Below are 26167 nucleotides of genomic sequence, written 5' to 3'. Positions count from 1 at the left end.
ATAAGTTTTATTTTAAAATATTTCGATAAGGTCCTGATACCAAGAGATTCCTATTGACGTAACCTCCATATTTACAGCCAAACTATACTTGCACTACTGTTACTTTTAATAGTACATTTGACACAATGTTCACATATTCTGCTCAAAAAACTCCAATAGAAGGCTGATTTAAGTTTAACTGACTGACCTTTATGTAACAAAGGTAATTTTCTCCTCTGGTTGTTTGAACATTAAAGATGGTGTCCCACAAGGCTCTATACTTAGTCCTCTGATAATCAACATGTATAGTAATGTACTCACTATAAGGTGAATTCAACAGGGGGCACAATATAAACTACCACTAATATGCTGATGAAATTCAACTGTACATCACCATTTATTGTCACTAGATGAGTCAAATCCCATAACTTTCATTTGTGTTTTGACACTATAATAGTCCCATAACTTTCTGCTAGAGACAAAGGACAAAACTCTATCCTTGGTAATTGGACCTGAATTAAACATGAGGAAACTCTTTACCAACCTTCTTACAGTGTTACTGTATGAAGAGGAGGCAGCAAGTAAAAAGTATTGGTGTTGAAGTCAGATTCATCATGCTTTCTATTATTACAGGAACATAAACAAACACAAGGCTTAAAGTCTATGGTACATTTTCGTTCCCCTATATTAGTGGTAACCTAAAACCTAAAACATCAGTCCATGTAAACGTCACCTCATGCTGTGAAACAATATTAAAAATGTACCCACTGCCATAGACTTAGTGTTAATGTGATGAAACTCTACAGTGTTTCTGTCTTCCAGATTACTATTTACACATATTTCAAATTTAGATTCGTCACATCATTTGCTTTTGACTTATATCATATGGAGAAAACCTTTGATATCCTTCCTGTATGATACTATTTAATGTCTGCTTTGCAGTATGTGTAATATGCTGTTTGGGGGTTGTTCATATTGTTTGGTCTTGCTGTGTTCTTTTGTTGATTCCAGTGTTGGTTATTTAGAAATGTATCTTTGTTAATCCAAACCATTGATTGATAGAGTGTTTCCTCAAGGTATTTAGGGGTACACCAGGTATTATGGGGACGACGACATGCCTCTCCACCCGAGTGTGAGAGCAGACAGACAAGTTAAGATTAAAGCATACAGGGTGGCCTGTCTTTCCATCATAAGTGGGAGCTGTACTGTAAGTAAGTGTGGACAGGCCAAGACTGTGCACAATTATGTTTTAGTGAAAGAAAGAAAGAAAGAAAGAAAGAGACAAAACAAAGATGTGTACCCTGCCTCATCAATAGCAGGTTTATCAGAGAACCTTACAACAACCCAACCTTAAACTTTTTATTTACTGATGCCATGATAACAATTTATTCAATAACATCTACTCATACAATAGATATTACTTTAAGAATCTGTATCATAGTGGAATATTGTATATAATGTATATTGTATATATTGTATGCAATGTAAACAATGAGCAAGATCTTGATAAATCAACATACTAAATTCTGACTGAATTTAAAACTTAGTTTCTCTTCTGTTATTTAATAAAGTTCATGTATATGTGCAGAAAAAAACACAAAACACAAATATGATGCTGGGAATTCTTTATTAACAGAAACCAGAATAATGCATCAGGTTTACACAACCAGACATATTCCAACCTGTTAAATTCATCCTGAGAATAAGCAACAGCACACTCTGTATATTGTAGACAACAGAATGACACATGATGAGCAGCACTCGTCATTTATCCTCAGGAGGCTTCCTACTTGGGGCTGGAGCTACAAAATTTGTTTTAATTTAGTCTCAAAATTCAGGAGCAAAATATTTTATAAATTGTTGAAATTGGCCGCTGGGATACTGTTACTGTTACTGAATTTGTTTTGCTAACTGAGGTTTTTGTCAGTTACAGTTACAGTTAGTATATTTATAGTTTGTCTTTTACCCAATAGCTCAGTTATATGCTCTTTTGAAAATTCATTTTCAATTGCCCAAATTACTCAGTACAGCATAGAAATTTAGCTCTACCTGTTCGTGGATAAAAACTTTTTTTATATTTACCAAATCTATACCATGTTTTTGCCTCATGATATATGTTTTGATTAGAACACACAAAATTTTCTCATGCTTGTTCTTTATTTTATCATATTTAAGTACTTGATCATGATATTTGAGAGATGTTTTGCTTTGTTCATCGTACACAAGCATCATTTAAAGGGAAGTTAACAAGACTAAACAATTTGTCAATCATGTTTTTATCATTGATCGCCATGTTATCACACTGTGTGTCATTTGGTAGACTATCATCCATGCATCATGGCCAAAGGACTGGCATGTTTACGTCAGGTTGTTCTTCTATTTACGGTATCTATCAGACTGACTTCATTCTGGAGGAGCAGGGGTGATTCAGGAGGAAGAGGAGGATGAAGAACTTGTATTACTTGACAGAAGGCTGTGAAAACAAAACATCAAAGATTTAGTCAGATTCAGTCAAAATTTTACATTTAGTGCGTTTTAATTTAAATTAATTTTTATTAATGTAATATCTGCAAAGCCATGAATCAATTTTAGATTTTAATTCTTACGCAGAACATTTTTAAAAGAAATCTTTCTTTTTGGCCAGCAGAGGGAGACGCTGTGATGCAGTTAAGAAAACCAGGCGCATGAGGGAGGATGTAGTCTGAGTTTCTGCCATAATTTAAACATCTTTAATCAAACAAACTAATGAAGGGCCAAGAAAAACTGTTTGGTGGGACAAAGTTGTTACTGGCTTAAGAAAACTTTATACTTACTTTTCTCAATCAACCACTGTGATTATAAATCATCAGTTGATTAATTTATTAATATATTTACTTACCATCTGCTAGTCCAGACTTCTCTTCCCTCTGTAAATCACTGGAGGAGAGAAGGTTGAAATTATATTAGAAAAATCTTCCAACATCTGTCATTATATTCCTCATTTAATATAGTTACCACTGTCTCCTCTTATTAAAAATTATTAACTAAAAAAAATGAAATAAAGGTAATACACAGGGCCTATATTGCACCCTGCACATTGAAGAAAATTGATACATTATCCAAATTGTGTTGGCATGGTTGCAAAGTAGAAGGTACGCTGATGCACTTGGGTTACTGTCCTCTTTTCAAGCAGTTTTGGTCGTACGTTACTGAAAACTTGTCATGTTTTCTTAATATAGATATCAAACCTTGTCCAGTAACTTGTATACTAAGTGTGAAAATGGCCATTGTGCAACCAGAAATTGTACATAGTATTATAACACTGACCTTCCTATCAGCCAAGCGGATCATTTTAATGAACTGGAAATGTAAACCGAACTGGTTCAGTATGGAGAACTGGCGTAAGGACTTTATGGACTTGCTATCAATGGAAGAGGCTGCTCTAATACTCCAGGACGATGACAGGCCTGATGGACTTCATGGTCCCTGGAATTTTATTAGATCTTGTCTTGCGAAATTTTAAATTCTGTATTATTGAATCTCTGTTTTTATATTCTGTATCCACCTCCCTTTCATTTTTAGAGGGTTTTGTATTTTTCTTTTTTTTTTGTATTATTGTCACTGTCACCTTTTTTTTTTTAAATAGCTTTACAAACATTTATGCAGATTGAAAGTTGAGGATTTTAACAAACTCACCTGTGCCAACATTGCTTCCTGAACAAGTGACTGAAAAAGCAGAAACAAAGGACATTTAACCAAATTTCAAAATGTTTCATCCACAGTCAGAATTCAAATAATTCATAAATCAAACAGTTTGGAAATGTCCTTATTGCTTTGCAACAATACTATGCTTTATTCCCAATCAATGTGAATTCAAATCCTTCATAAAGGCAGATAAAATGACTGAAAAACATTGTCAGGTATAAACACACAGCTGCTTCATGCGTCTCCAACTATGTTAAAACTGAACACAAGTATCATAAAACATTATGAAAATATGTTGGAGCTGTATGATCTGAGGGTTAGCTATTGTAAATACACACATAAACTCCACTATCATACCTGAGTACAGCCTCTGAGGGCAGAACAGGACTTTGCTGCCCTCTGATGTCAGCGGGGCCACCACTACATGATACACATCCCCACACTGGACGCTGCCAATATCACAGCTGCTCTCCCCGGGAGATGCATCGCACGTGTAGTTGTTGCTGCTTCCCACCATCTCTGCAATGTAGCTGTGGCTGCTGCCGGCGCTGCGCCAGTACACCCGCAGAGAGTTACTGGCCGTCCTGTACAGCCTGACACCTGACGGACAGCAGGCACCTGTGAGAGAGAGAGAGACTCTGATGAAGTGATGTGTGTCTTTCTTATCTGAATTCATATTTCCTTTGTGCAACAGAGACATGATTTAGTTTGTGTGTGACAACTTTGAAGACAGCGGTTTTCTTTTGGTTTTTTGGCCTCACAACTATCTCTAATGTCATGAGACATCACTGCTGCATGCATACTCAAATAGCACAGGTAGCACAAATAGAAGGATGTTAATTTATTGCCTGTGCCATACAGTTACTAATTTATACATATATATACATACATAACATTTAGAGATCCATATTACCAGCATTAGTTTTAAGGGTACCGCATGTTGGTGGATATTTAATTTATAAAACTTAACTCAATAAACAAAAAAACGGTGTCTATTCCAAGGAAGGTAAGTCTGAATCCTTAAATAAAATATCATTTTGATTACATTTGTGGTACATATTCCAGGGATCTGTTCATTATGAGTAATAATAGATGAGAAAGGCAATTTTATATTATAAAGAGGTATGCCTTTTATTTCTATACTGCAAGTATCATACCAATTTTAATGCATAAAAGTGGCCACTTGGTAGACTTTTATAATTCTCAAGATTCATGTTAGTTTTTGAAGTCTCACTTATAAGAGAAGCTCTTAAATTGCTTCCATATTTCAAGGAGCATACTGAATTTCTGGATAAATGAAAGACAGAACAGTGCTGAAATATTAGAGTAATGTAAATCCTTTGATTGTGTGTAGAGGGGCCTCTGAAACTGCATTTATACCCTGCAACATTAATTTCACTCTCCATTCAAACCAATGTAGCTCTTGAAGGACGTTAAAGATTTATAACAAAAAACCTGCCGTCTTCTCATTGGTGGAAACCATCATTACTCACTGGACGAGAAGCCCTGATAGGTGCAGTTGGAACTGCGCCCGCTGTGGCTGAACGCCTCCATTGTGACGGTGTAGTTTGTGCCACAGGTGATGCATCCCATGAGGCAGTGGGAGTCCTGGGTGTGGCAGCGGGCGTGACCGCGCGGTGATGTCAGAGAGGTGATGAACGTATGTGCACCTTTGGCGTGAGACCACGAGACGTTGGTCATTGCCTGAGTGACCTGAGCCACTGATAGGCTCACCGGACAACAGGGTTCTGTAAAAGAAGATGATATATTGTGTGTTTTAGTGTTCAGATTATAATTAATATAGCTGCTGTAAAGTTGGAATGGAAATAAACATGGGGGAAGTATTAAAGGGTTTAATTAAAGGGGCACTCCACAGATTTTACAGCGACATGAAGTTCAGTTTACTCGTCATGAGGAAAGTTGTGACTGTCTTCTGTGCCCTGTGTTTCAAGCTGGAGGTGTATGCTTTGAAAATAGTGGTCCTTTAGGATGCAGGAAGGGTCTAATGAAACGCACACTATCCAGTTGCATTATGGGATATGTAGGATTCAGTGTTTTATACCTATACACCCATACAAGGGACTAAAAATCCAGTTGTCTTGGTCTCTTCTGCTTTGGTTGTTGTTCCTCACCTTTATGAAAGTGCAATACTAAATTGCTGTAGTGCTTTGTAGTATTTTTTTTATTAATTGCAATTAATTATTTGTCATTTACAAATTAATTGCAATGCCAAGAATACATTATATATATAGTGAAATCATCATTTTTGACATCAGTACTCTGTGTTCGAAATCATAAACGTGTTTAACTAGATTTCAGCAGTCGCATAATGTTAATTTTTAGAATTTAAATTTATTTAACTCTGATTATTTTAACATTTTTGCCACTTAGTAAAATATTGCATTTTTCTGAGTTACGCATGTTGTTCGAGTGCAATATCAGATTTTATCGCAGCCAATTAATTGCTGTCAAATCCTGTCCTTCCTGTAGATAATTACATGCAGACAGGTGACAAATATATACAGGGCACAAGGAGTATGACTGAATGGTTTGAGGAGTATGACAGTGATGAGAATCATTTTCTATGGCCTTCACAGTTACCAGATCTTGATGTATTTGAATATCTATGGGATAGTAGATGTAGTGCACCTCAGACTTGCAACTGTTGCACAACATCACTAAGACACTTCATGTGAACATGTTAATTGAATGGGTCAACCCAAACCTTTGACGGCTCACCTGTTTCCAGAGAGTCAGAGTAGCTGGGTAAGCTCTGGCCGGCGGCGCTGGTTGCTATGACGCTGACTTCATAGGTGGAGCCACAGGGAAGCTCAGTGATGTCACAGCTGCTTCCACCGGTGGTACAGGTGTGTGTGCCGTCATCTCCCGACGCGCTCACAGTGTAAGTGGCGGCGCGGTTGTTTGCTGTCCAGCTGACACTGACGCAGGAGGAGTTTTTCGGATTCAGTGACAGATTCGTGGGCATGCAAGGAGCTGGCAGCGAGGAGGGAAGAGAGGAAATACCTTACAGAGTGTCCTTACATGGTTGTTTAACTACTGTTTAAATGTTTGAAGAACTACTGGTGAAATGATGATGAAATGATTAGGCTGTAAAGGTAAAGATGGAAATCATTCTCATATACCTATTGTAGTTTCATTATATATACAAAACAATCAGCCAAAACCATAACGGATAGTTAATTAAATCAATGAATTAAATTGAATCAATAAAACTACTAATTGCTACATCAAAAAGCTCATCAAAACCTTTGTAATTATTTATCGAAATGAAAAATCAAAGGCAACTTTATGCTTTAGTAGTGAAATCTGAATAATTCACTATATATACAGTATGGAGCCCTAATACAATAAGTATCTGTATTTTCATCATGTCCTATTCACTGCTGGGTTTTTTTTAGATTGTGGACATTTTGAAATAGGAGGTTGGTTGGGTGTATTTGTTGCATACATGCACATGTGCATTGAACTATTTGTCTAAATAACTTGAATGTTATTTTTTTTAATCTGCAACCTGTCTGGAAAATCATCTTTGTATGTGTTTTCTACCTGTTTCTTTGGTGTGAGCTTTGCATGCACGGTTACATCCACTGATATCATTACAGGGTGTCACCACCACGCTGTAGGGACTGTCACAGCTGAGGTCAGAGAGGGCGCACACAGGTGCCGTGTCGTTACACAGGATGACCTCTGAACCGTCCGCCGCCCGAGTCTCATACAGCTCTGCCCCCCGCGAGGCTGTCCACATGATCTCCAGAGTGTCAGTGCTCACCAGGGAGACAGACACACCCTCTGGACAACAGGGCACTGAGGGATACAGAGGATAAACATAAACATACATAACCACAAAGAGAAGTAAATCAAATCTTAAAACATGTCACCTCTGCTGCTACTTACAGGTGGTATAGTTGAGAATCTCTCCTTGAGGACTGCTGCCGGCCTGGTTGAAGGCGAACACAGACATCAGGTATGTGTAGCCACACTGACAGTGGTAGGTGCAGCTGTTGCTGGTGGTGTTGCATGTCTCCTCACCGCCGTCACCTCTCTTGATGTAGGCCACGTAGGAGTCAGCATGAGGCACCGTGTTCCACATCAGTGTGCAGTTTCCTTCTGCCGGCTCCTCGAGAGCCAAAGACTCTGGTGGGCAGGGGACTGACAGTACAGGTCAGCAGGGAAATTACTCACAATCACAAACTGACAGTGTTCTCAGTGTTACCCAGTGTTGTCTCAGAACCACCACTGCTGATCTAGTGCAGTATCGGGTTGTTTTTGTCTTTTTAACACAAAAAAACAATACAACCAAAGATATCAAAGTAATACTCACCTTGGTAGAAACATAGAAAAATCTTAACTGGTTAACAAATTTCTATCATGTCATGGTATATACTCTATCTCTATGTTGCAAAAGCGTATTTGGTGCCACCTACTGTACATCTGTGTAGTGTTAAATCAATGCCAGGAAAAAAAAATAAAACATTAGTTGATAAAACTGTTCCCCTACTCACAGGTGATGAACACCTCGGGGCTGGACGGGTAGCCGCACCCAGCCTCGTTTGAAGCAGTGACCTGGATAGTGTGTATCTGCCCACAGCCCACTGGAGACAAGGTGCAGGATTTGGAAGTGGAGTTGCATGTGAGGTTCTGGTCACTCATCACATGGTACTGAATGGATCCATAAACATCCTGCTCCAGTTCCCAGGACACAGACAGTCCAGCCAGGCTATTATTCATCACCACAGAGACATTGACAGAAGCTGGTGTTGGAGGTCCTGTTAACAGACAGAGACAAAACATAATGGCGCATCGCATAATGCAATCAGTTTACATATATTCTTTGAGACAGTACGTTTCTCCACTGCATTTCAGTGGAGCATATTGTGCTCTTTATTCCATGTATTTATTAGATGACTGTAGTTAATAATTATTTTTTTAGATTAAAAAGTTACAGACATTAATCTATTAAAATATGACATATAGCTAGAGATTAAACAACACAGAGACCCACTATAGCAGCATTAAAATACTGCTTACATGTCAAAGAATAATTTATGTAATTGTGTGAAAGGGAACATTATTCACTATGAGCCTGTAGCATCAATACTGATGTGATTATCTTTGAAATTATTTAATGCTTTTGTGTTTGTAGAAAAACCTTTCAGCTGCAGCGTGAAACTTTACATATAAGTGAACATCTGTTACATTTAAGCCCTTGCCAAACGAGTTCACATGATGATGATTAAACCTATCACCGCCAGATAAATTTCTCTGTATTTCACAATTTATGGAGTTTTAAAATCTGGTGTCGGTGGCGACATTCCTGCACTGGCCGGATGAATGCATACTGCGCATGCTCTATTGGCAGAACATGCACGAGAGACTTCCACCAGCTGAGCAGCTAACTTCTGGTTAGCCCTCTGCTAACTTGAATAGGGATCAAGTGCGACTCTTCTTGACCTTCCAAATGTTATTGGACCGAGTGGATCAAATTCTAATAGTAAAATGAGTCATTTTGCAGGGGTTGAAAGATGCTCAAAACAATTTATCCACTGTTTTATAAAATGCAACAGTAGCGATGCAGTTGGCTACAGCGAAGCCTATGATGTAAGCACGTGTTGACAGTGTTTTTGTAATTACTCTCACTGCCAGAAGGAGGAGACAAACTCCAGCTTTAAAGGATAGTGTTGTAAGCACATCACATACACATTACTGCACCTCACAGGATATAAAAACTGTCTCAGTGCTTTCTTACGTGTTGTCTGGTTGATGTACAAACTGCCCTCTCCCTGTCGGCCCTCGGGATCCCAGGCAAAACCCCTGATCATGTAGAGTGAGCCGGCATCCAGGCCAGAGATGGTCAAATTGGTGTTGGAGGTGTTCTGCTTCATGTTGGTGCTTGAGCCAAACTTGTATACGGACAGGGTGTACTGGACGGCGTTGGCAACAGGGGCCCAGGATACAACAATGCTGTCGTTGCTGGGAGAGGAGGTGGAGAGCTGAGGAGGAGGCAAAACTGTGGAGGAGAGCAAAGTTTGACAAGTTTTACATGAATGAGGTACTTTGAGAGATCAAGACTGTACTAGCCCACTTTTTATAGACAAGGAAGAAGTACTCCATGGTCACAAAGGAGGCTCTGTGCAATAGATAAATGTTATAGTAATTTCATGATATGTGGATAACAAATGACTCTGCTGGGTTGTAATTAAAATCCCCAAATGTTTCATCTAAGATTATCTGCATGTTTGGAAATTTTCCCAGTGAGGTACAAATGAACACAGATAAAGTCACTTTAGGGGTTAGAGGTCATGCATTAAGTCTTTTGGTTTTTGGCAAGTCTAAGTCAAGCCTCCAGGTTGAAATTGTCAGACCTGTTGATTTACTATTTGTTGCAGCCTTAAAGTACTCATATGATGGAATAATACTACCTTTCCCTGTGGGTAAAACTAAAGGGTATAAACTAAGCTAAAAGAATTAAAGTCTTAAAACTAGATGTTGACACAGGGTAAGGGATCTCACTTATCTCAAGTGTGGGAATTTAAATTAAAAAGTGAAAAACTTCTTTCTCCTCATACCTTTTTTATGTTTTTGGTTTCCAACATGTGACTGAAAAGCATGTCTTTATATTTTGAACATGTAAAGATACAAATAAATGCATGTATGCTTCTAAAATACAATCTAACATACAGTATATAGCCTATGTTCCTGAAATAAGATGAAATCCTGTATATAGAAAATAATAAACAAAAAATGGTGAAACTGATTACTGTTTGTTTTTTTGGCTCATGTGGATCAGATTTGCCCCCCCGGGGTGGGGGTGGGGGTAAGAGGTGACGGCTATGTACTCATGTTGAGGTCAACTCTTTGTGTTTTACATAGAAGGTTCAGGTATAGTTACCACTGACACAGGAGAGGCCCTGAGGGGTGCTGATGCATTTCTTGTATAAGAAAAACCTGGATTTGCACAAATACTGAACCTGGGTTTGACTGAAGACGTATATAGTGTATAACTGTGTATAGTTCCTCTGCTGTGAGACAATGAGGCAGATCAAGTGACCTCTGCAGGGCATGGGAAGTGATGAGAAAAGTACTCAATGTTTCTCAATGAATGTGTGACTCATTTCTACACAGAAGCAGGCTACTGGGTGTTATTTTTGAATTTTTGGACTGAATTAACTCATGAGGTTTTGTTTCGTAGCTGTGAAAGTGGACTTTTTTTATATAAAATCTAACATTCTGCACACAAACATACTGTGACAAACAACAGTACCTGTCTTTTCAGTCACAGGAAGTGACGGCTGGCTGCGACCTCCACTGTTCACAGCTATGATGCTGAGCGAGTACTCAGTGTACGGTGAGAGGAACCCGATCTCAGCGGGGGAGGAGTACACTGTGTCTTCTCTGTAGAAGCCGTTGGCACTCTGGACTCGTATGATGTAATGAGTCGCCCCGGTCTTCAAGCTGAACCCCACCATCAAGGTCTGGCTATCCTTCGGCTTCACTGTCTGGATGGGATCCATCATCTCGGGAGCTGAAATAGTCACAGTCAGTTCAGATCAGAGATGGTATCTAAGAAGAGGACACACACTGTAAAATTTTACCTCAAATAAGAACATTTGATAAATGATAGATGGCTGTGGGACCCAATGTTACCTACAAACCATGATTGTAACCATGAGTGTAACTACAAAAAATTCTCCTTTTAAGATATTTTCATTTCATTTAAGGGGTCAAATATTTATTTTATCTTGTAAACCAAATTTAAGTCAAAGACAGTGACTCCTATGTGGTCCTCTGCTCAGTGTACATTGGCAAGTATCCATCATCAGTCTCCAATTTTATGATATTTATCTGTTTAAGTTATTCCAATAATAGTTTTTATACTGGATCCACTATAGCTTTTTCCAGTGAAATGGTGTGTCTGAATATACCAGTTTAAACTGTACAATACCAGACAAATTTTAAAAAGTCAAAAAGGCAAAATAAGTAATACTGAAAACAAGAATTTATAGCAACAAACACTGGTTTGTTTTTGAAATATGAAAATAAAATGACAATTTATCACTAAATAGAATATTCTGCCTTTCAGTTCTTAACAGTACAGGTTTAGACAGAAGTGTATCTCACCTGTTGATGACTCAATATGTGCACTGCTCAGTACTCCTTGGGAATTATCCAAAGCTTCGACTGTGAAGGCATACATGATGTTCGGGGACAGAGAGTTGACAGAGCCCATCACTGTGTTGGGACCAAACTGGGCAAAAGCAATGGGGGTGTTCTGTGAGCTTTTGGGGGCAACGGTGATCTTATATGAGCTGGCTCCAGAGTACCTGGTCCATTTGAGAATCGCAGTCTTGGATGTTACCGAGAACACGGATACTGTGATAGCTGATGAGGGAGATGAAAGAAGTTGAGGTTATTATAGCATCGTGGATTTGATTACACATAAATGTAGGATAACTATCAAGGTTTGTACCCCTTCACCCTCATATACTGCAGTGATACAAACAACTACAGTGAATATATATGGTAAAAGTAAACATACACTACCTGATTGAGCTGCAGCCTGCAAATTTGAGAAAATGAGAAAAAATGATCAACAACAATTTAATGTAGTTTTATAAAAATACAAATGTTATACTGTGTTTATTCCAGACTGTTAATGCTATGTTAACAACATATTATGTACATTTTGCTCTTCTCTTTTATCAGCAAAATTCTTGTGCCTGAATTTGAAATAATCTATATCTAATTACAATTTTTCCATTACTTTACCTGTGAACATATGCCCAGCAAGCTAAAAACCACCAGCCACTTCATTGCGCCCATTCTTCACGTCTGTCTCTTGAAACACTCCTCTCACAATTTCTCACACTTGACAGTTAATATTTGATGTTTTAAAATGCTTCACTCTTTACCTTTTTACCTTTTCTTTAACATATCTGGCGTCTGTGTTGGTTGAAATACCTGTATCTGGACCCTCCCAGTGGAGGCAAATGTCCAATCATGCCGAAGCAGAGACATGCACCTTGGGGCAGGTGCAGGGTAGCATGAGAGGGAAAAAGACACCCTTTCTAGCTATGGGCTAGATATTCTATATTCAGGGATGTAGTCAAGGCACCACAAAATGTGGAATGTATAGGGGTCTGGCAAAGGAACTGGACTTCCCCTAGAAGCCTTAAATTACACCTGAATGTGAAAGTAGTCTAAATTTATGATTATTTTTCATAATTATCTAGGCTTATTTCCACCAGGAAATGGGAAAAAAAAATGTTAGAAATAAAAGTGTGAGTCAAAATTGAAATAGCAAGTCAAAAATGTAAAATAACAGTCTTCATAGTAAAATTATAAGTTAAATTATAACTACATTATGAGATAGTAGGTCAAACTTAAAATAACATAACTGAGATATCATAATTCATAATTATGACTTAATATTTCATAATCCTGGCTTTTAAAGTGAATATTTTGACTAATTACCTCATAATTATGACTTATATCTCATGGGTGTGATATTTCAAGATTATGATTTAGAAAGTAAACATTTTTACTCAGTATTTCATCCTTTTATTTATTTTTTTTTTTCAATTTCACAACCTTTCATTTGTTTTGTTTTGTTTTGAAAATTGGCTCCCATGTTCATTCATATTCATATTCCATCTAAATTATAAACAAAAATGCCAGAAAAACTAGATAGATAGAGATGTTTTCAGTTTTGGGACTTTTTCTCTAATCCTTGATTTTTGCTGAAATATTGGATCATTTGAACATTTATTGAAATGAAACCATGTGAGAAGTTTACAGGGAAAAATCACTATTTGGTGGAGCTGTTAACAACTCATAGACATCTGAAATATGACCCTGACTACACACTGCTTTTTGTAAGACGTCAAAAGCCTTTAACATCTTAGTAATCATCTTTAACGATGTGTTGTATTTTAAAATCTTGTTATATTATCTATTGTGTTAAATCTTCAGCTGAAAAGTAACTAAAGCTGTCAAATAAATGTAGTGGAATGGAAAGTACAACATTTCCCTCTGAAATGTAGTGGAGTGGAAGGATAAAGTAGAATAAAATGGAAAAAATCAAGTAAAGTACAAGTACCTCGAAATTGTACTTTAGTTAACTTGAGTTAATGTATTTACTTACTTTCCTCAACTGAGGACAGGAAGTACAGACACACCACACAAACCACACTACATTACACACCCACGCACACACACAAACCGCAAACACACACACACACACACACACACACACACACACACACACACACACACACACACACACACACACACCAAACCAAAAGCAGAAAACTAGATGGGGATTTAGGAATTTTGCGTTCGTGGATAAAAAAAAAACAAACAAAAAAACTACAGCGCCCCGTCGCACACTTGTTGACGTTGATGACGTCAGAGAGCGAGGACACACGGGACAGGAAGAGGCGCAGAGGAAAAAAAAGAAACAAGATGGCAACTGGCTCGGATCACGGGCTGAAAAGAATAGTTTGGAAAAGTAAGTGAATTCCACCGGAGGAATGTTTTTGTCGTACGTGTAAAACAGTGTAACAAGTCGCAGTCATAACGTAGAGACTTTTAACACCATGTTTTATGTTTTAAAAGAACTGTTGCTTCCTTTGTGACTTTGCATCTGAGAATGACAGTTAACGTTAGCAACTTTCATTCTAATATTTTCTGCAACGGAAGTTTACAAAATTTGAACTGAGGGGCTCGACAGGGGAAAGATAGCAGACTAAACTTACACTTGGACTACATCTTGACGCTGTTGTGTATCGTAGCTTTACTGACATCCACTTTTGGGAAAAGTAGTCCCGAGTGTGAGGTCACTTTCTTTCGCCTGGAGCCCCACCTCAGATCTGCTGGCTAACAGTCACCACAACACTGTTTCTTTGAATAAGGTCGACTTAACTGACACAAACCTAACGTCAACACACTGACACCTTTTAAACATGCTTTGTGTCGAAGTCTGTTTCTCCTTCGAGTAACATCAGTGTTAGGTGGTGTTTTGGTTTTGAGATGACCGGCTGGGGTTAAAGGAAAGGTTTATTTTCCAAGCGTGTCTTAAAACAACACTCAGGTGCTCATAGGAACACTGAAAGAGGGTTTTCCTCGCTGTAATCATTTCTCTTGCTCATACTCGCTATTAAAAGATCCCCTTCATAAGTGCTTTCAGTGTAAGTGATGGGGGCCAAAATCCACAGAGTGCCCACACAGTCATTTTGTGCGAAAATGCTTTTAAAAGTTTATCTGACGCTTATATGAGGCTTCAGCAATCTGTAAGTTAGTAATGAAAAGGGGATATCTGGCACGTTAACAGTCTGTTTAGCACAAATTCCCTCTTTGTGTTTCCTCAGACAGTGTTTCCCTGTTGAGCTGTGGTGGAAGTATAGTAACAAAAAGAGGGACTTCAGCACTAGAAACACTGTAACGTTGAAAGATGTCTATTTGATTTGACTAATTTGGACGGCTGTAGCTTCATATAATTTTCAGATAAACCTTAAAATACATTTTTTCACAGGAGGATTGTGGATTTTAGCCCCCATCACTCAGATTGTAAGTGCATTATGAAGGGATCATCTAGTGGCCGGTATGAACAGGAGAAATTATTATGGCTAGAAAAACCTGTTTCAATGTTCATTTGGGCTCCTGACTATTGTTTTAAGACAGACTTGAAAAATTGTGAACCTGTCCTTTAAGGGCTTTGAATAGTTTAAATAGGAGGACACTCAGTTTCTATTTTATTAGGTACTTAAAACTAATGTCATCTTAGAGCTACAACAATCTTCATGAAGGTTATAATATTCAGTTTCAGCCTCCAAAAAATGACCATAAAGTTGATTCAACACCTCTCTACTAAAACTGAACATTATAACCTTCATGAAGGTAGGATCTATTAGAGAGCTGTTGTATTAGACTGCTTTAGTCTTAGCTAGGTACGTAATAAACTGGCAACTGAGTGTAAATAGATGAAGAAACAGCCGGCTTGATTTTTACACTCTTATCATACCTATACTGAACCAAAGTGGAAAAGTATCTTGTCAAACAACACAGACACACATATCTGTTTATGTGGTTGGGCATGTATAATGTTACTACCGATATAGGGGTGCAAAATTAACTTTTTTGTCCACTGGCCAAATGTCTGGTGAATGTTCAAATTTAACAGCCACTCAATAGATTATCATTGATTTTTTGACTGGTGAGTGAAGCAAATCTATCAACCATGTGCATATTTTACCAGCATTTAGCTGGTGCTAGTTTTGTGCTGTAACTGATTCATCATTCTTTCCAGTCACTATTAGGTCTGTAATTTCACAATGTTGTCCAGAATTTGCTGAAATACACAAACCACTGTCCAGTATTTGAGCAACAACTAGCCTGTAACCTATAAATATGTTGTGTTTTTACTTGATCATCACATTGTTTTCTGTCTGTCACAAGCTTTTTAGCACTTTGTTGTTTGTGATATGTTCTATGTCTCTTACAGGGATAAGAGATACAATTATTGCAGACTGCAGAAAATCAGAAGTATGGAAGGTAGGACAACGCTACGTGTACTCAATAAAGAGTCCTAAGACTCATATATATGGACAGTCTTCACATCCCAGCTCTGCTTTTTATGGGATTAATGGGAAATATATAGTGCTACTACTTTTCATGTGGGGCTACGTAACCTGAAAACATATCACACTGTGGTACATCATTGGACTGACAACTACCCTGTTATCTTCTTTACAGATATTAATTCTGGACCCTTTCACCACCAAGATCCTTTCATCATGCTGCAAAATGTCCGATCTGATGTCAGAGAAAATAACAAGTAGGCTATGTTTTGCATCACAGAAAAAAAACAACATAATTTTGGTCATAGAAATCCATATACTCAGGTATGTGGATTTCTGTAGCTACTCTCTTAAACTTTATATCTTGTTTCTTTAGTTGTGGAGGATCTGTACAAAAGCAGAGAGCCTGTTCCAGAAATGAAGGCCATCTACTTCATTACACCCACAGCTAAGGTTTGTCATGACAGCTCTGTGATGACCCTATTGTATTTGCATTGCATTGCATTGGTAAGTCAAACTCAGCTGTGATTTCTCAACTTTTTCTTTTTTTAGTGTGTGGATGCCTTTATTGCTGACTTCAAGCCCAAACCCAAGTATAAAGCAGCATATGTTTATTTCACTGACTGTAAGTAACTTATAAATCATTGCAATAGCAAAATAACTGACAAAAATATTTTTAACTAGCATATTCAAGATGTTTTTTTTGATGATTTTTACACAAACTAAAAGTGTTTTTTGTCCATCAGACTGCCCTGATGATCTGTTCAACAATATGAAGCTGTACTGTGCAAAGTACATACGAGTCTGTAAGGAAATAAACATATCCTTCATGCCACAAGAGGCACAAGTAAGTGTTTGCAGAGTGTGATCTTTTCTGTTCTTTTGTAATGTTCCATTTCCTCTTTTTATCCACGCTGTGTGGTTACTTGCTTACTGAAGAAAAATTCCCTTGTTTTAGTGTTATGTTTTAAGTTATGTTTCTACTCTGAGGAAGAGATCTGCAGTGTTCTGACATAATCACCATTGGGCGTTAGTCACTTGCTTTCTGTATTTTGAAAAAACAAAAAGGTCTTAGGATTCTCCATTATTTTGAAATTTTACAAAGGAAATTAGAGTATTTTTTATTTCTGTTGCTTTGATATTGAGGTATTGAGCTCTAGAGTGGGAAAAATTATTAAAAACACATGCTGCTTTATTATATAATTACACACAGCCTCATCCATAAGTTAAATATCAAAATGAAACACAAAATTTCACTGAAATTTCACATTTTTTTGACTTTTGATGCTTTTCAGGTGTTCACATGTGATAATCCGGGAGCCTTCCAGAGCATCTACAGCCCCAACAGTCAGGACAAAAAGAAGACACTGGAGACGCTCGCGGACCAGCTCGTCACACTCTGTGCCACGTTGGACGAGTACCCAGGAGTCAGATACAAGAAGTAAGTCAGAGAAGATTTGGTTACTCAGCTTATAACACACCTCAGCCCCCAAGCAGGGTGAGACCTTTTTATGAGAAACGTTTAAGCTGAAACCATAGGATATGTTACCTAACCGTGGCAGAAAGTGAGACTTCAGCGCTTCACTTTGCTCTCGCTTACAGTAGCTTTAAAGATGGCAGATTAAATTTAAAAGTAAAGCCAAGAAAAAGCATTGTGTGGTGTTTATGAATCTACATAAAACATGATTTTGTTGATTTTCTTACCAAATAGCTGGTGAAAGATTTGTCAGTTTGACGTTTGATCTGTTACAACTGCTGGATTAACTAACATTGGTATCAATGCGTTCTTGATATGTGTTGACTTGACTGTGATAACTCACTGTTAACAATTTATATCATAACCAGAGACAGCAACATGGAGAACGCCAAGAGCCTTGCAGAGCTGGTGGACAAAAAGCTGGCCAGACACTATGACCTGGATGACAGTGGCAAGAAAAAGGTGAGACACAAAGAAGATGTCAACAAAGAATGTTTAAAGAATAAACAAGGGCTTAGCACTGGGAGTAAAGGGGAACATGAAAATACTGAATGGCTTAACACAGGTTACACACTATATTATGTAAAAGAAAAAAAATCCCCACTGTCCTGTGGACTTTTTTATATAATACAGTTTCATATTTTGTATTCCCCTCTCCCAACAGGGAAAGACCCAGGCCCAGCTGCTGATAGTGGAAAGAGGCTTTGACCCCGTCAGTCCCATCCTGCATGAGCTGACCTACCAGGCCATGTCCTACGACCTCATTGATATCCAAAATGACACATACAAGTAACGGAAGCTTTTCATACTGTACCTCATTGTATTTAGTCTTTCACATAACAAGCTATTTTACGAATTCAATGTTTTCGTGGCCAGGTACAAGTCTAAAGACGGCTCAGAGAAGCAGGCCCTGCTGAATGAGGACGACATGCTCTGGATTAAGCTGAGGCACAAGCACATCGCTGAGGTGTCAGAGTAAGTGTGAGAGATCGGAGGGAGAGAGTCGGGATAGACCGAAGGTCGTTAGACGCTTCCTGTTTCCTCACCGTTTGTTTTACCTAAATTTTTCTCGCACTAGACTAATCCCCAAGATGGTGAAGGAAATATCTGCTAGCAAGAAACAACCAGATGGAAAGGTACAGTGCTGCGGTTTCTTCTTATATGCTCTCCTGAGCTTTTGAACTGTGTAGTTCATACCTGTGTAAACATTACAATCATTTTTTTTCCAGATCTCAATCAGCAATTTGGCCCAACTAATGAAGAAGATGCCATCATTCCGTAAACAGCTCACTGAGGTATGCAGTACCAATTAAATTGGTCTCGGTTTGGTATCTCAACCAAGACGGGATTTGCAACTTTGCACTAAGCTCTAATAATAGAGCCAAGTGATCATTTTGTCATGGTTGGGTGTGGCCTCCAAAGCCTGTTATTATGTGAATTGGACTTTGTCACGTCTTTAGAAGCAAGGCAGAATAGATAGTCATTCTTTCTTGCCACTGTCACAAATAACTTTGTCCTTCCTACAATGCTAGCATAGCAACTATAACAACACAACGTTGTCATCATTGTTAAATGCTCTCTCTGTCTTAATTCTAGAAAGCTGTTCATCTGCAGTTGGCTGAAGACTGCATGAAGCAATTCTCAAACCATGTGGAGAAACTCTGCAAAGCTGAGCAGGTCTGTCTGAGCTTTGTCATCTGTTTTTATGGAACAAGTGCCAAATTTTTTTATTATCACTTTTCTTTGTTTGAAAAGTGGGTGGGCGGCTGTTTAGGAAGTTAGAAGGCCTTATGACCACACCTGCCCTGATGAAGTGTCACTGACTGCTACCAGCTCCAGAGTACTATTTCTGTAGCCGAGCCTGACCTCTGATATCCTCCAGAGGAGACACTCAGTAGATGTTAATTAGACTGGTCAGGTAATAGATGTGAAATATGTGGAGTTTTATGAATTATTATTGTAAAGTGCAAACATTCTCAGTATTCACAATATATACTCAAAGGCTAAAAATGGTTTGTTGATGTGTAGGACCTTGCAATGGGGTCGGACGTGGAAGGGGTGAAAGTGAAGGATCCCATGAGGACTCTGCTGCCTGTGCTGCTCCACCCGTACAGCACCCATGACAAGATCAGAGCTGTGCTGCTCTACATCTTCAGCCTCAATGGTACGACAGTGATCTTCTTCAGCAGACTCCTCTTTTACTGTCTGTTCTTTGGCACTCTGTAAAGCAGGCTCTTTCCTTTTCCCATTTATTTTTTAAGACAGTAAGAGCTACCAAGAGACTTTTTATGAACAGCGAGGCAATAAAAATCATCAGATTATGTTGATGCTAGGGATGTGAATATAATTTTCCAGTTATGAAAGAGAAGAAAATTCCCCACCAAAAAACCTATTAATCTACTTTTTTTTGCCCCAAGTTGACTGAGACCCTCAACCCTAACCAATTAGTTTACTAAGAGGGGGCAGCCCAAATAAGTCATACTCAGATTTTCTCTCTCTGGTTGTATGTTTGGTGTGTGTGTAAACAGGAACAACAGATGAGAATTTAAACAAACTCATCCAACATGTAAAGATCGAGGACGAACGAGAGTTTATCCTGAACTGGAAAGAATTGGGAGTCCCCATCATCACATCGGTATGTGGAGAAGCATAAAGGTTGATTGATTTTAATGCTTTAATGATTGCAGAAAAGAATGCACCTTTAGATTAAAACTACAAACGATTGAAGCTAATGGCTTGAATTTCGACAGGGTTATTTTTTTGTTCTTTGTGTTGTTGTTTATTCTATTCAGTTCTGTGATCAGTCCCAAATGAATCCTGGTCATTGTACTTTTGTTTCCAGCCCAGTTTCTTCTCACGCAAACCATCCAGACGGGATCGTTCCCAGGAACAGACGTACAACCTCTCCAGGTGGACTCCTGGCATAAAAGATGTGATGGAGGTCAGTAAAACGAGATTAATATCAAAAATACACACTGGCTGGATTTGCATTTTTTTTGCTGCCCTTAACAGGAAGCTCTGGGAACTATGTGTATTTTAATAGGTTAAGTAGCATAACTCAGAAGAAAGGACTTGGGTGCAGTTAGGAAGCAGCAGTTTAAAGTGAGAGGGATATAGATCGGATGTAGGATAGGAATGAAAAAGAAAAGAAGTTCTGGCATTAACATCTGTCTTATCTAAATATGTAGCTTGATGTAGGCCACTGTGCTACCCAAGACCCCCTCTGAATGGCATTCGTGAGAAAAATGATGAACAAAACTGTGAAAGTACCACAAAAGGAGGTTATCAGATTCAGGTCATCTGATAGGCAGTGTCATATATATGTTTGTGTTGTTCTTTAGCGCTTTATCCATGTGAAAAACATCACAACATCTTAGCATCTATAAGACACAATAATGCAGCACTTATGTGTTGATCCCTGGGGCTGATCCTTTAACTTTGTTATGAGGCTTTGGATGTGCTGTTTCAGCAGCATCTCTCTGTACTGACCCTCAAATGCTTTCATTGTATGTTAAATGCGTTCCATATAATATATCGTAGGGTGAGATTATATTTTGTGATAAAACACAGATGGGATGTCATAGTCACCTGCTTTCTTGTTTGTTTGAACTGTAAAAAGTAAACTCTCATTTACATTTTTCATTCTGTCTTGTGATTAAGTTTGCTTGTGGCTGTTTCTTTTGAGGCCGGTAAGTTATATGAACCATAAAACAGAGGAAATAAAATATCAGTTCTGAGGCTGTTTCATTTAAAACTCTGCTGTTGAGTTCAATTCTCAGAAGTTGATGGGGAACTGACAGACAGAGGTACACCAGTGTCCTTTAGTCATAAGATCTAAACTCATCAATTCACCTAATCTCAGTTCTGTAATTCAACAGAATTGAAATTCCCCAAGTTGGTAATATTCTGGAGAGTATCGGATGAAGCTTGATAAACAGGAAAGAGGCCCTTGACCACAAAGAAAGAAAGTTGAGATTGTTTTTTTACAAGGAAGGATCTTAAGGTTGAAATAATTATTTCAGTTGGTAGGGATCATTGTTGTAATTTGTAGCAAATTGAATATTTATGTAATTTTAATGGTAAAATATATAAATCACAAGTCATAATAAGATAAATGTTAGTTTCAGAAAAAATGGAAGGAACAAAATAACTGGCTGAACTGTAACGTAATCACGAGTTTTTTTTATGTCTCCTTACTGTTACTTTCTTTTCCGTTTTTACGTGAAACATTTTCTGAGCTTTCATCACCACCCTAGCACCTGGTCCGCTGTAGAGTTGCGGCGAACAGTTTCCTGCAGCAGGAAACAGATACGTTTTTGAGATGTGGGAGCATAACATCAGGTTGAAATCCGTTTAAACCAATTTGTTCCTTTTTAAAAAAAAAAAAAAAAAAAATCTGTGTACTCTTTAGTACCAAAAAGGATGAACCTTATCTGTTGAGAAACCATTCTCAAATTTAAAGTCTGAGACAGAAACCGACAACTTGACAGCAGATTTTTTTCCCTGTCTTAAACTATTTTTGACATCCCCTTATGCATTTTGTAGTTAGCAGAAATTGTTGTGTAGTTATTTGCTTTCTCCGTAGTTTAAAGATTGCACCTACAGTTCTTGTACCTGCTGAGAAGAGTGGCACCAAAATCATATTTGTTTCTCTTCTAAATGTTCCTGTTCACTGTAAACACTACAGATTATACTTGAAGTCTCCTACTATTTTAACTATTTCTACAGAATGTGCATCAGACAAAACTGTCTGAACTTTGAGATCATTTTGGTGCCGATCCTCTCAAAACGTTGGGTAATGTGACCTTAACCTCTAGAAATCACAGATAAATGACAAATCTATTACTTTCAGGATGCTGTGGAGAACAAACTGGACACCAAAGAATGGCCGCACCAGTCTGAATGTCCGGCTGCCTGGAATGGCTCTGGAGCTGTGAGGTGGGTTTCTTGAATAATCATATTAGAACACAGTCAATAGTGTAATAGTGAAATAAGTATTGATGTTCTGCAAGAAATGCTCTCATCAGACTTGTGTTTGTTTCAAAAATGCAGAGCTGTTTTATTTTATTTTCATTTCTTTGTAGGCTTTGTGGTTTAAACTCCGCAAAGAGAACAAAAAGTATTATTACATAAAACAGGAAAGCACTGATAACAGAACCAAAAACATTAATGAGAATTATGTGAGAAACGAATTAAATCAAATAATGAATAAATCTCACTCACGTGACACACACAACACATGGCTGTCGTCAAAAAGGACAAACAAAGGGACAAAGGCAAACATAGGTGTGTTTTCTCCTCCGCCTGGGAAGTGGTCAGGTGACTCCTTGGTGGGGACAACGTCATTAGAATGAGTTGACCTGACATGGATCATTTTTCCGTATATTTCCTTGTACTAGTGCAGACACTATGACAAGTTGTCTCCCTCTAGTGATGACTTTGAACTGCTACATTCAGTTTAGTGTTAGTTCTGAGTGACTAACACAAGGAGAGTCCCTTTCCATGTTTTCTTTCCACTTTTTCCAATAAATTTTGTCTGTTTATTTCTGTTGTCTATCCTCTGCCTCACAGTGCCCGTCAGAAGCACAAAGCCAGTGCTCAGGACGAACGCCGGTCCGGCTCACGCCTCATCATCTTTGTCATAGGAGGAATCAGTTATTCTGAGATGCGCAGTGCCTACGAGGTCACGCAGGCAGTCAAATCCTGTCAGGTCATCATAGGTGGGCATTTATACAAGATTACAGTTCGACTTCCTGTCGTATCTCCTAATGAGCTTGTACTCAGTCACTGAACATTTCTGTTCTTATTAAATCTAGTTGACAAAAAAGATGATTTAGTGACTCAGTGAGTTGTTGCTATTCAAATTAACTAAAGGAAGCTCAGAGACAGTATTGTAAGCTTGCATTAAATTGGTGTTTTTGTCCAGAAAAGAGCCTCTGAATTGTCAACAGACAGCAACTGCTTGTTCTGATTTCCTGCTGCTTTACACCCCCTGCTGGAGCCAATAAGAACTGTGAAAGGTTTTTATTGTATAATTTGGGATCTAATTATTTTTTACTTTGATTTCAGGGTCTTCCCACATTTTGACCCCCACCAGTCTCCTGGATGACATCAAGGCCCTGAGCAAACGCCCCATGGAGACCTTTACAATAGAGGAGAAAGGCAACGCCTATGAAGCCTAACTAACAATGTCCCCAAACCCCCCGATCCCCCCCGCCTCTTTACATCTCACATCAGTCAGCACAACTTCCTCAATGGAAAACTGAAGGGAATTTACCGTATACTCATCTTTATGTTTTCATACTATTTTCAGATCTGTTGCACATTTACATTTAGGTTTGAGGACACATTCACTTTTAACCTCTGATGCTCCTCTTGGAGAGAGTTTGTCACAAGAAGTTAGCCTCCTCATGGCTTTTGTAGTTTGATATTGACATATTAAAAGTGAATTAGCCTCACCCTATTAGGATCATTTTAGTAAAAAAAAAAAAAGTCTAACCTGCCTTTCTGTGTTTGCCTTTGTCTTAAAGATATTACAGTTACATGTTGAAAAACCTCTGAAGCTCTCAGAGGCAGAATGGAGGGGGAAAGTAGCGCTAAGCTAATGTATATACTGTATGTAAGCACTGAATCCCTGCTCTGCCATTCTGACTTATTTTGTCACTACTGTTTATAAACACTTAATGTAATTTGAAGAGTGTTTTTAACATAGAGTATTTACTTTTTTCTTTAATTGAACAACTGACTAATAAATGGATGAAGTGGTTCAAATTATGTTTATGTTAATGTTTGTTAATTACAATTCATTAATAGTCATGTTGCATTGTTTCTGGATGGAGTTAAAAATATCAAGTTTTTGTTAGACGGATACAAAATCACTTCTGTTCCTTCACTTGTTTTTATGCTGTTGTGAAAATGCAGTAAACAAAACAACGTTGGGACATTATTTCATTACCTGAAAGTACCATAATTAAAATCTAATTCCATTTGTTCAGCTTGCTCCGACTCTTATCTGATATACATTTAAGAATTGGGGTGCAATGTGTGTGTTTGCAGAGGGTGAACAACATTTTGTGGAAAGAATTGTGGTTAAAGCACTTAATCACTCTTGCCCATTGGAACAGCCGTAACGTAATATCCTTCACCCGAAAAAACTCATCTGGGCCCTTCATAAACAGACGGCCATGTGCTCAATAGAAAAGTCAGCAGGAACCGCTGGTGTCCAATGAACATGCTGCACTCAAACCTGCTCAACAGACAATAGGGGAACCAAAGATATGAGGCTCCTGTGATGTCATAGATCAAATCTGGCCTCCTTTTCCTACATGCATTATGCTTTAGTTACATGACATTTAGATTGAGACTACATATTCAACTATGTACACAATACAGAAATGTATACATATTTCCTGTGTGTTTTTTCAAAGGGGCAAACATGAGAGGGGTGTTGTATCCTGTATGTATGTAGGCTTTGTACTGTAAGTAACTGAGACACACCATACAGTGTATTGAATCAATAGGAAATGAACGGTTGGATCCAAATTGTAGCTTAACCGGATAGTAATAACAGAAAGGTGAGGAGTGAAGGAAAGACTTTGTTTCACTAGGCTTCAAAAGGCTTAAATTGCTATCTAGTTGGGTAAAATTTAAATTTATGTAAATACAAGGTGTTATATATATATATGTTACTCTTTTCCAGCTTTTTCTTTTCCCACACTGGCAGCATTTTCACTCCATCTCAAATCTTTCATCTTCATGAAGGCATACAACTAAGATTTGCTTGAATATTCTAACGGGGAATTTCATGAGAAGCCAAAAGAAAAACAATATGCATGATAAAATCATCTGTTTATAACTGGGTTCATAGAACAGATGTATTAAATAATTAAAAATGGTGCGATTGTGTTTACAGTTAGACACATTTGGAATTTAGTGGCACTTAAATCAGCAAAACAAAACCGATTTGTTGTTTTGTGGGCATTTATGATGGAGACAGACAACAGGACACTGATTATGATCTGATTTCCTGTGATTCTTCAAAACACATCCCTCATACCCTCATGTGTGGGAGTTGGAGCAGACAGGCTGGCTCTTTTACAGTCAGCTTAAACTCAGAATCACATTAAATTCATTTTTGTCAGTAAGTACGTGGAAATATAAAATATTTTTAAGCAATAAGGGTGTGTCTCAGGATTAAGTTGTTCAGTTTTTGGATGCTATTGAAACATATACTATACATAACATTATATTACAACACTACACAAAACTGATCTCTTGTCACATGTCTTGAAACATGTAGGCCTAATAGAAATTATTTTCTACACAGCTCTGATGACACTGTGATGATAACTGTGTCATCCACCACCACATAACATCCAATACTTCTACTGCAGCAGTGTCAGTCACAGCTAAAGTGTCAGGTGTCATATGA

The 26167-nt window shown here is 38.1% G+C and overlaps 2 protein-coding genes across 2 annotated transcripts; one reads left to right on the top strand and one right to left on the bottom strand.

Moving 5' to 3' along the window:
- Positions 1-1587: 1587 nt before the first annotated feature.
- On the bottom strand, positions 1588-12964 carry LOC122989008 (fibronectin type III domain-containing protein 7-like). Its single transcript, XM_044361688.1, has 14 exons — positions 12451-12964; positions 12226-12241; positions 11803-12063; positions 10946-11206; positions 9431-9691; positions 8187-8450; positions 7579-7833; positions 7231-7488; positions 6403-6657; positions 5157-5411; positions 4021-4281; positions 3655-3684; positions 2858-2895; positions 1588-2452 (listed from the first exon to the last, which is right to left on the bottom strand). Exons 1-13 carry the CDS (start codon positions 12502-12504, stop codon positions 2864-2866), a joined length of 2463 nt encoding a protein of 820 aa, XP_044217623.1. The 5' UTR covers positions 12505-12964; the 3' UTR covers positions 1588-2452; positions 2858-2863.
- A 1122-nt stretch (positions 12965-14086) lies between these two features.
- stxbp3 (syntaxin binding protein 3) lies at positions 14087-24734 on the top strand. The gene is made up of 19 exons (XM_044361689.1): positions 14087-14191; positions 16184-16233; positions 16435-16516; positions 16636-16712; positions 16812-16884; positions 17006-17106; positions 17555-17700; positions 18105-18198; positions 18401-18525; positions 18613-18711; positions 18815-18872; positions 18966-19031; positions 19333-19413; positions 19765-19900; positions 20265-20371; positions 20579-20677; positions 22589-22674; positions 23308-23456; positions 23806-24734. Exons 1-19 carry the CDS (start codon positions 14146-14148, stop codon positions 23916-23918), a joined length of 1788 nt encoding a protein of 595 aa, XP_044217624.1. The 5' UTR covers positions 14087-14145; the 3' UTR covers positions 23919-24734.
- Positions 24735-26167: the final 1433 nt, after the last annotated feature.

The sequence above is a fragment of the Thunnus albacares genome, chromosome 9, assembly GCF_914725855.1.
Source record: "Thunnus albacares chromosome 9, fThuAlb1.1, whole genome shotgun sequence".
NCBI classification, from domain to species: Eukaryota; Metazoa; Chordata; class Actinopteri; order Scombriformes; family Scombridae; genus Thunnus; species Thunnus albacares.
This window is presented reverse-complemented; position numbering and strand designations above follow the sequence as displayed.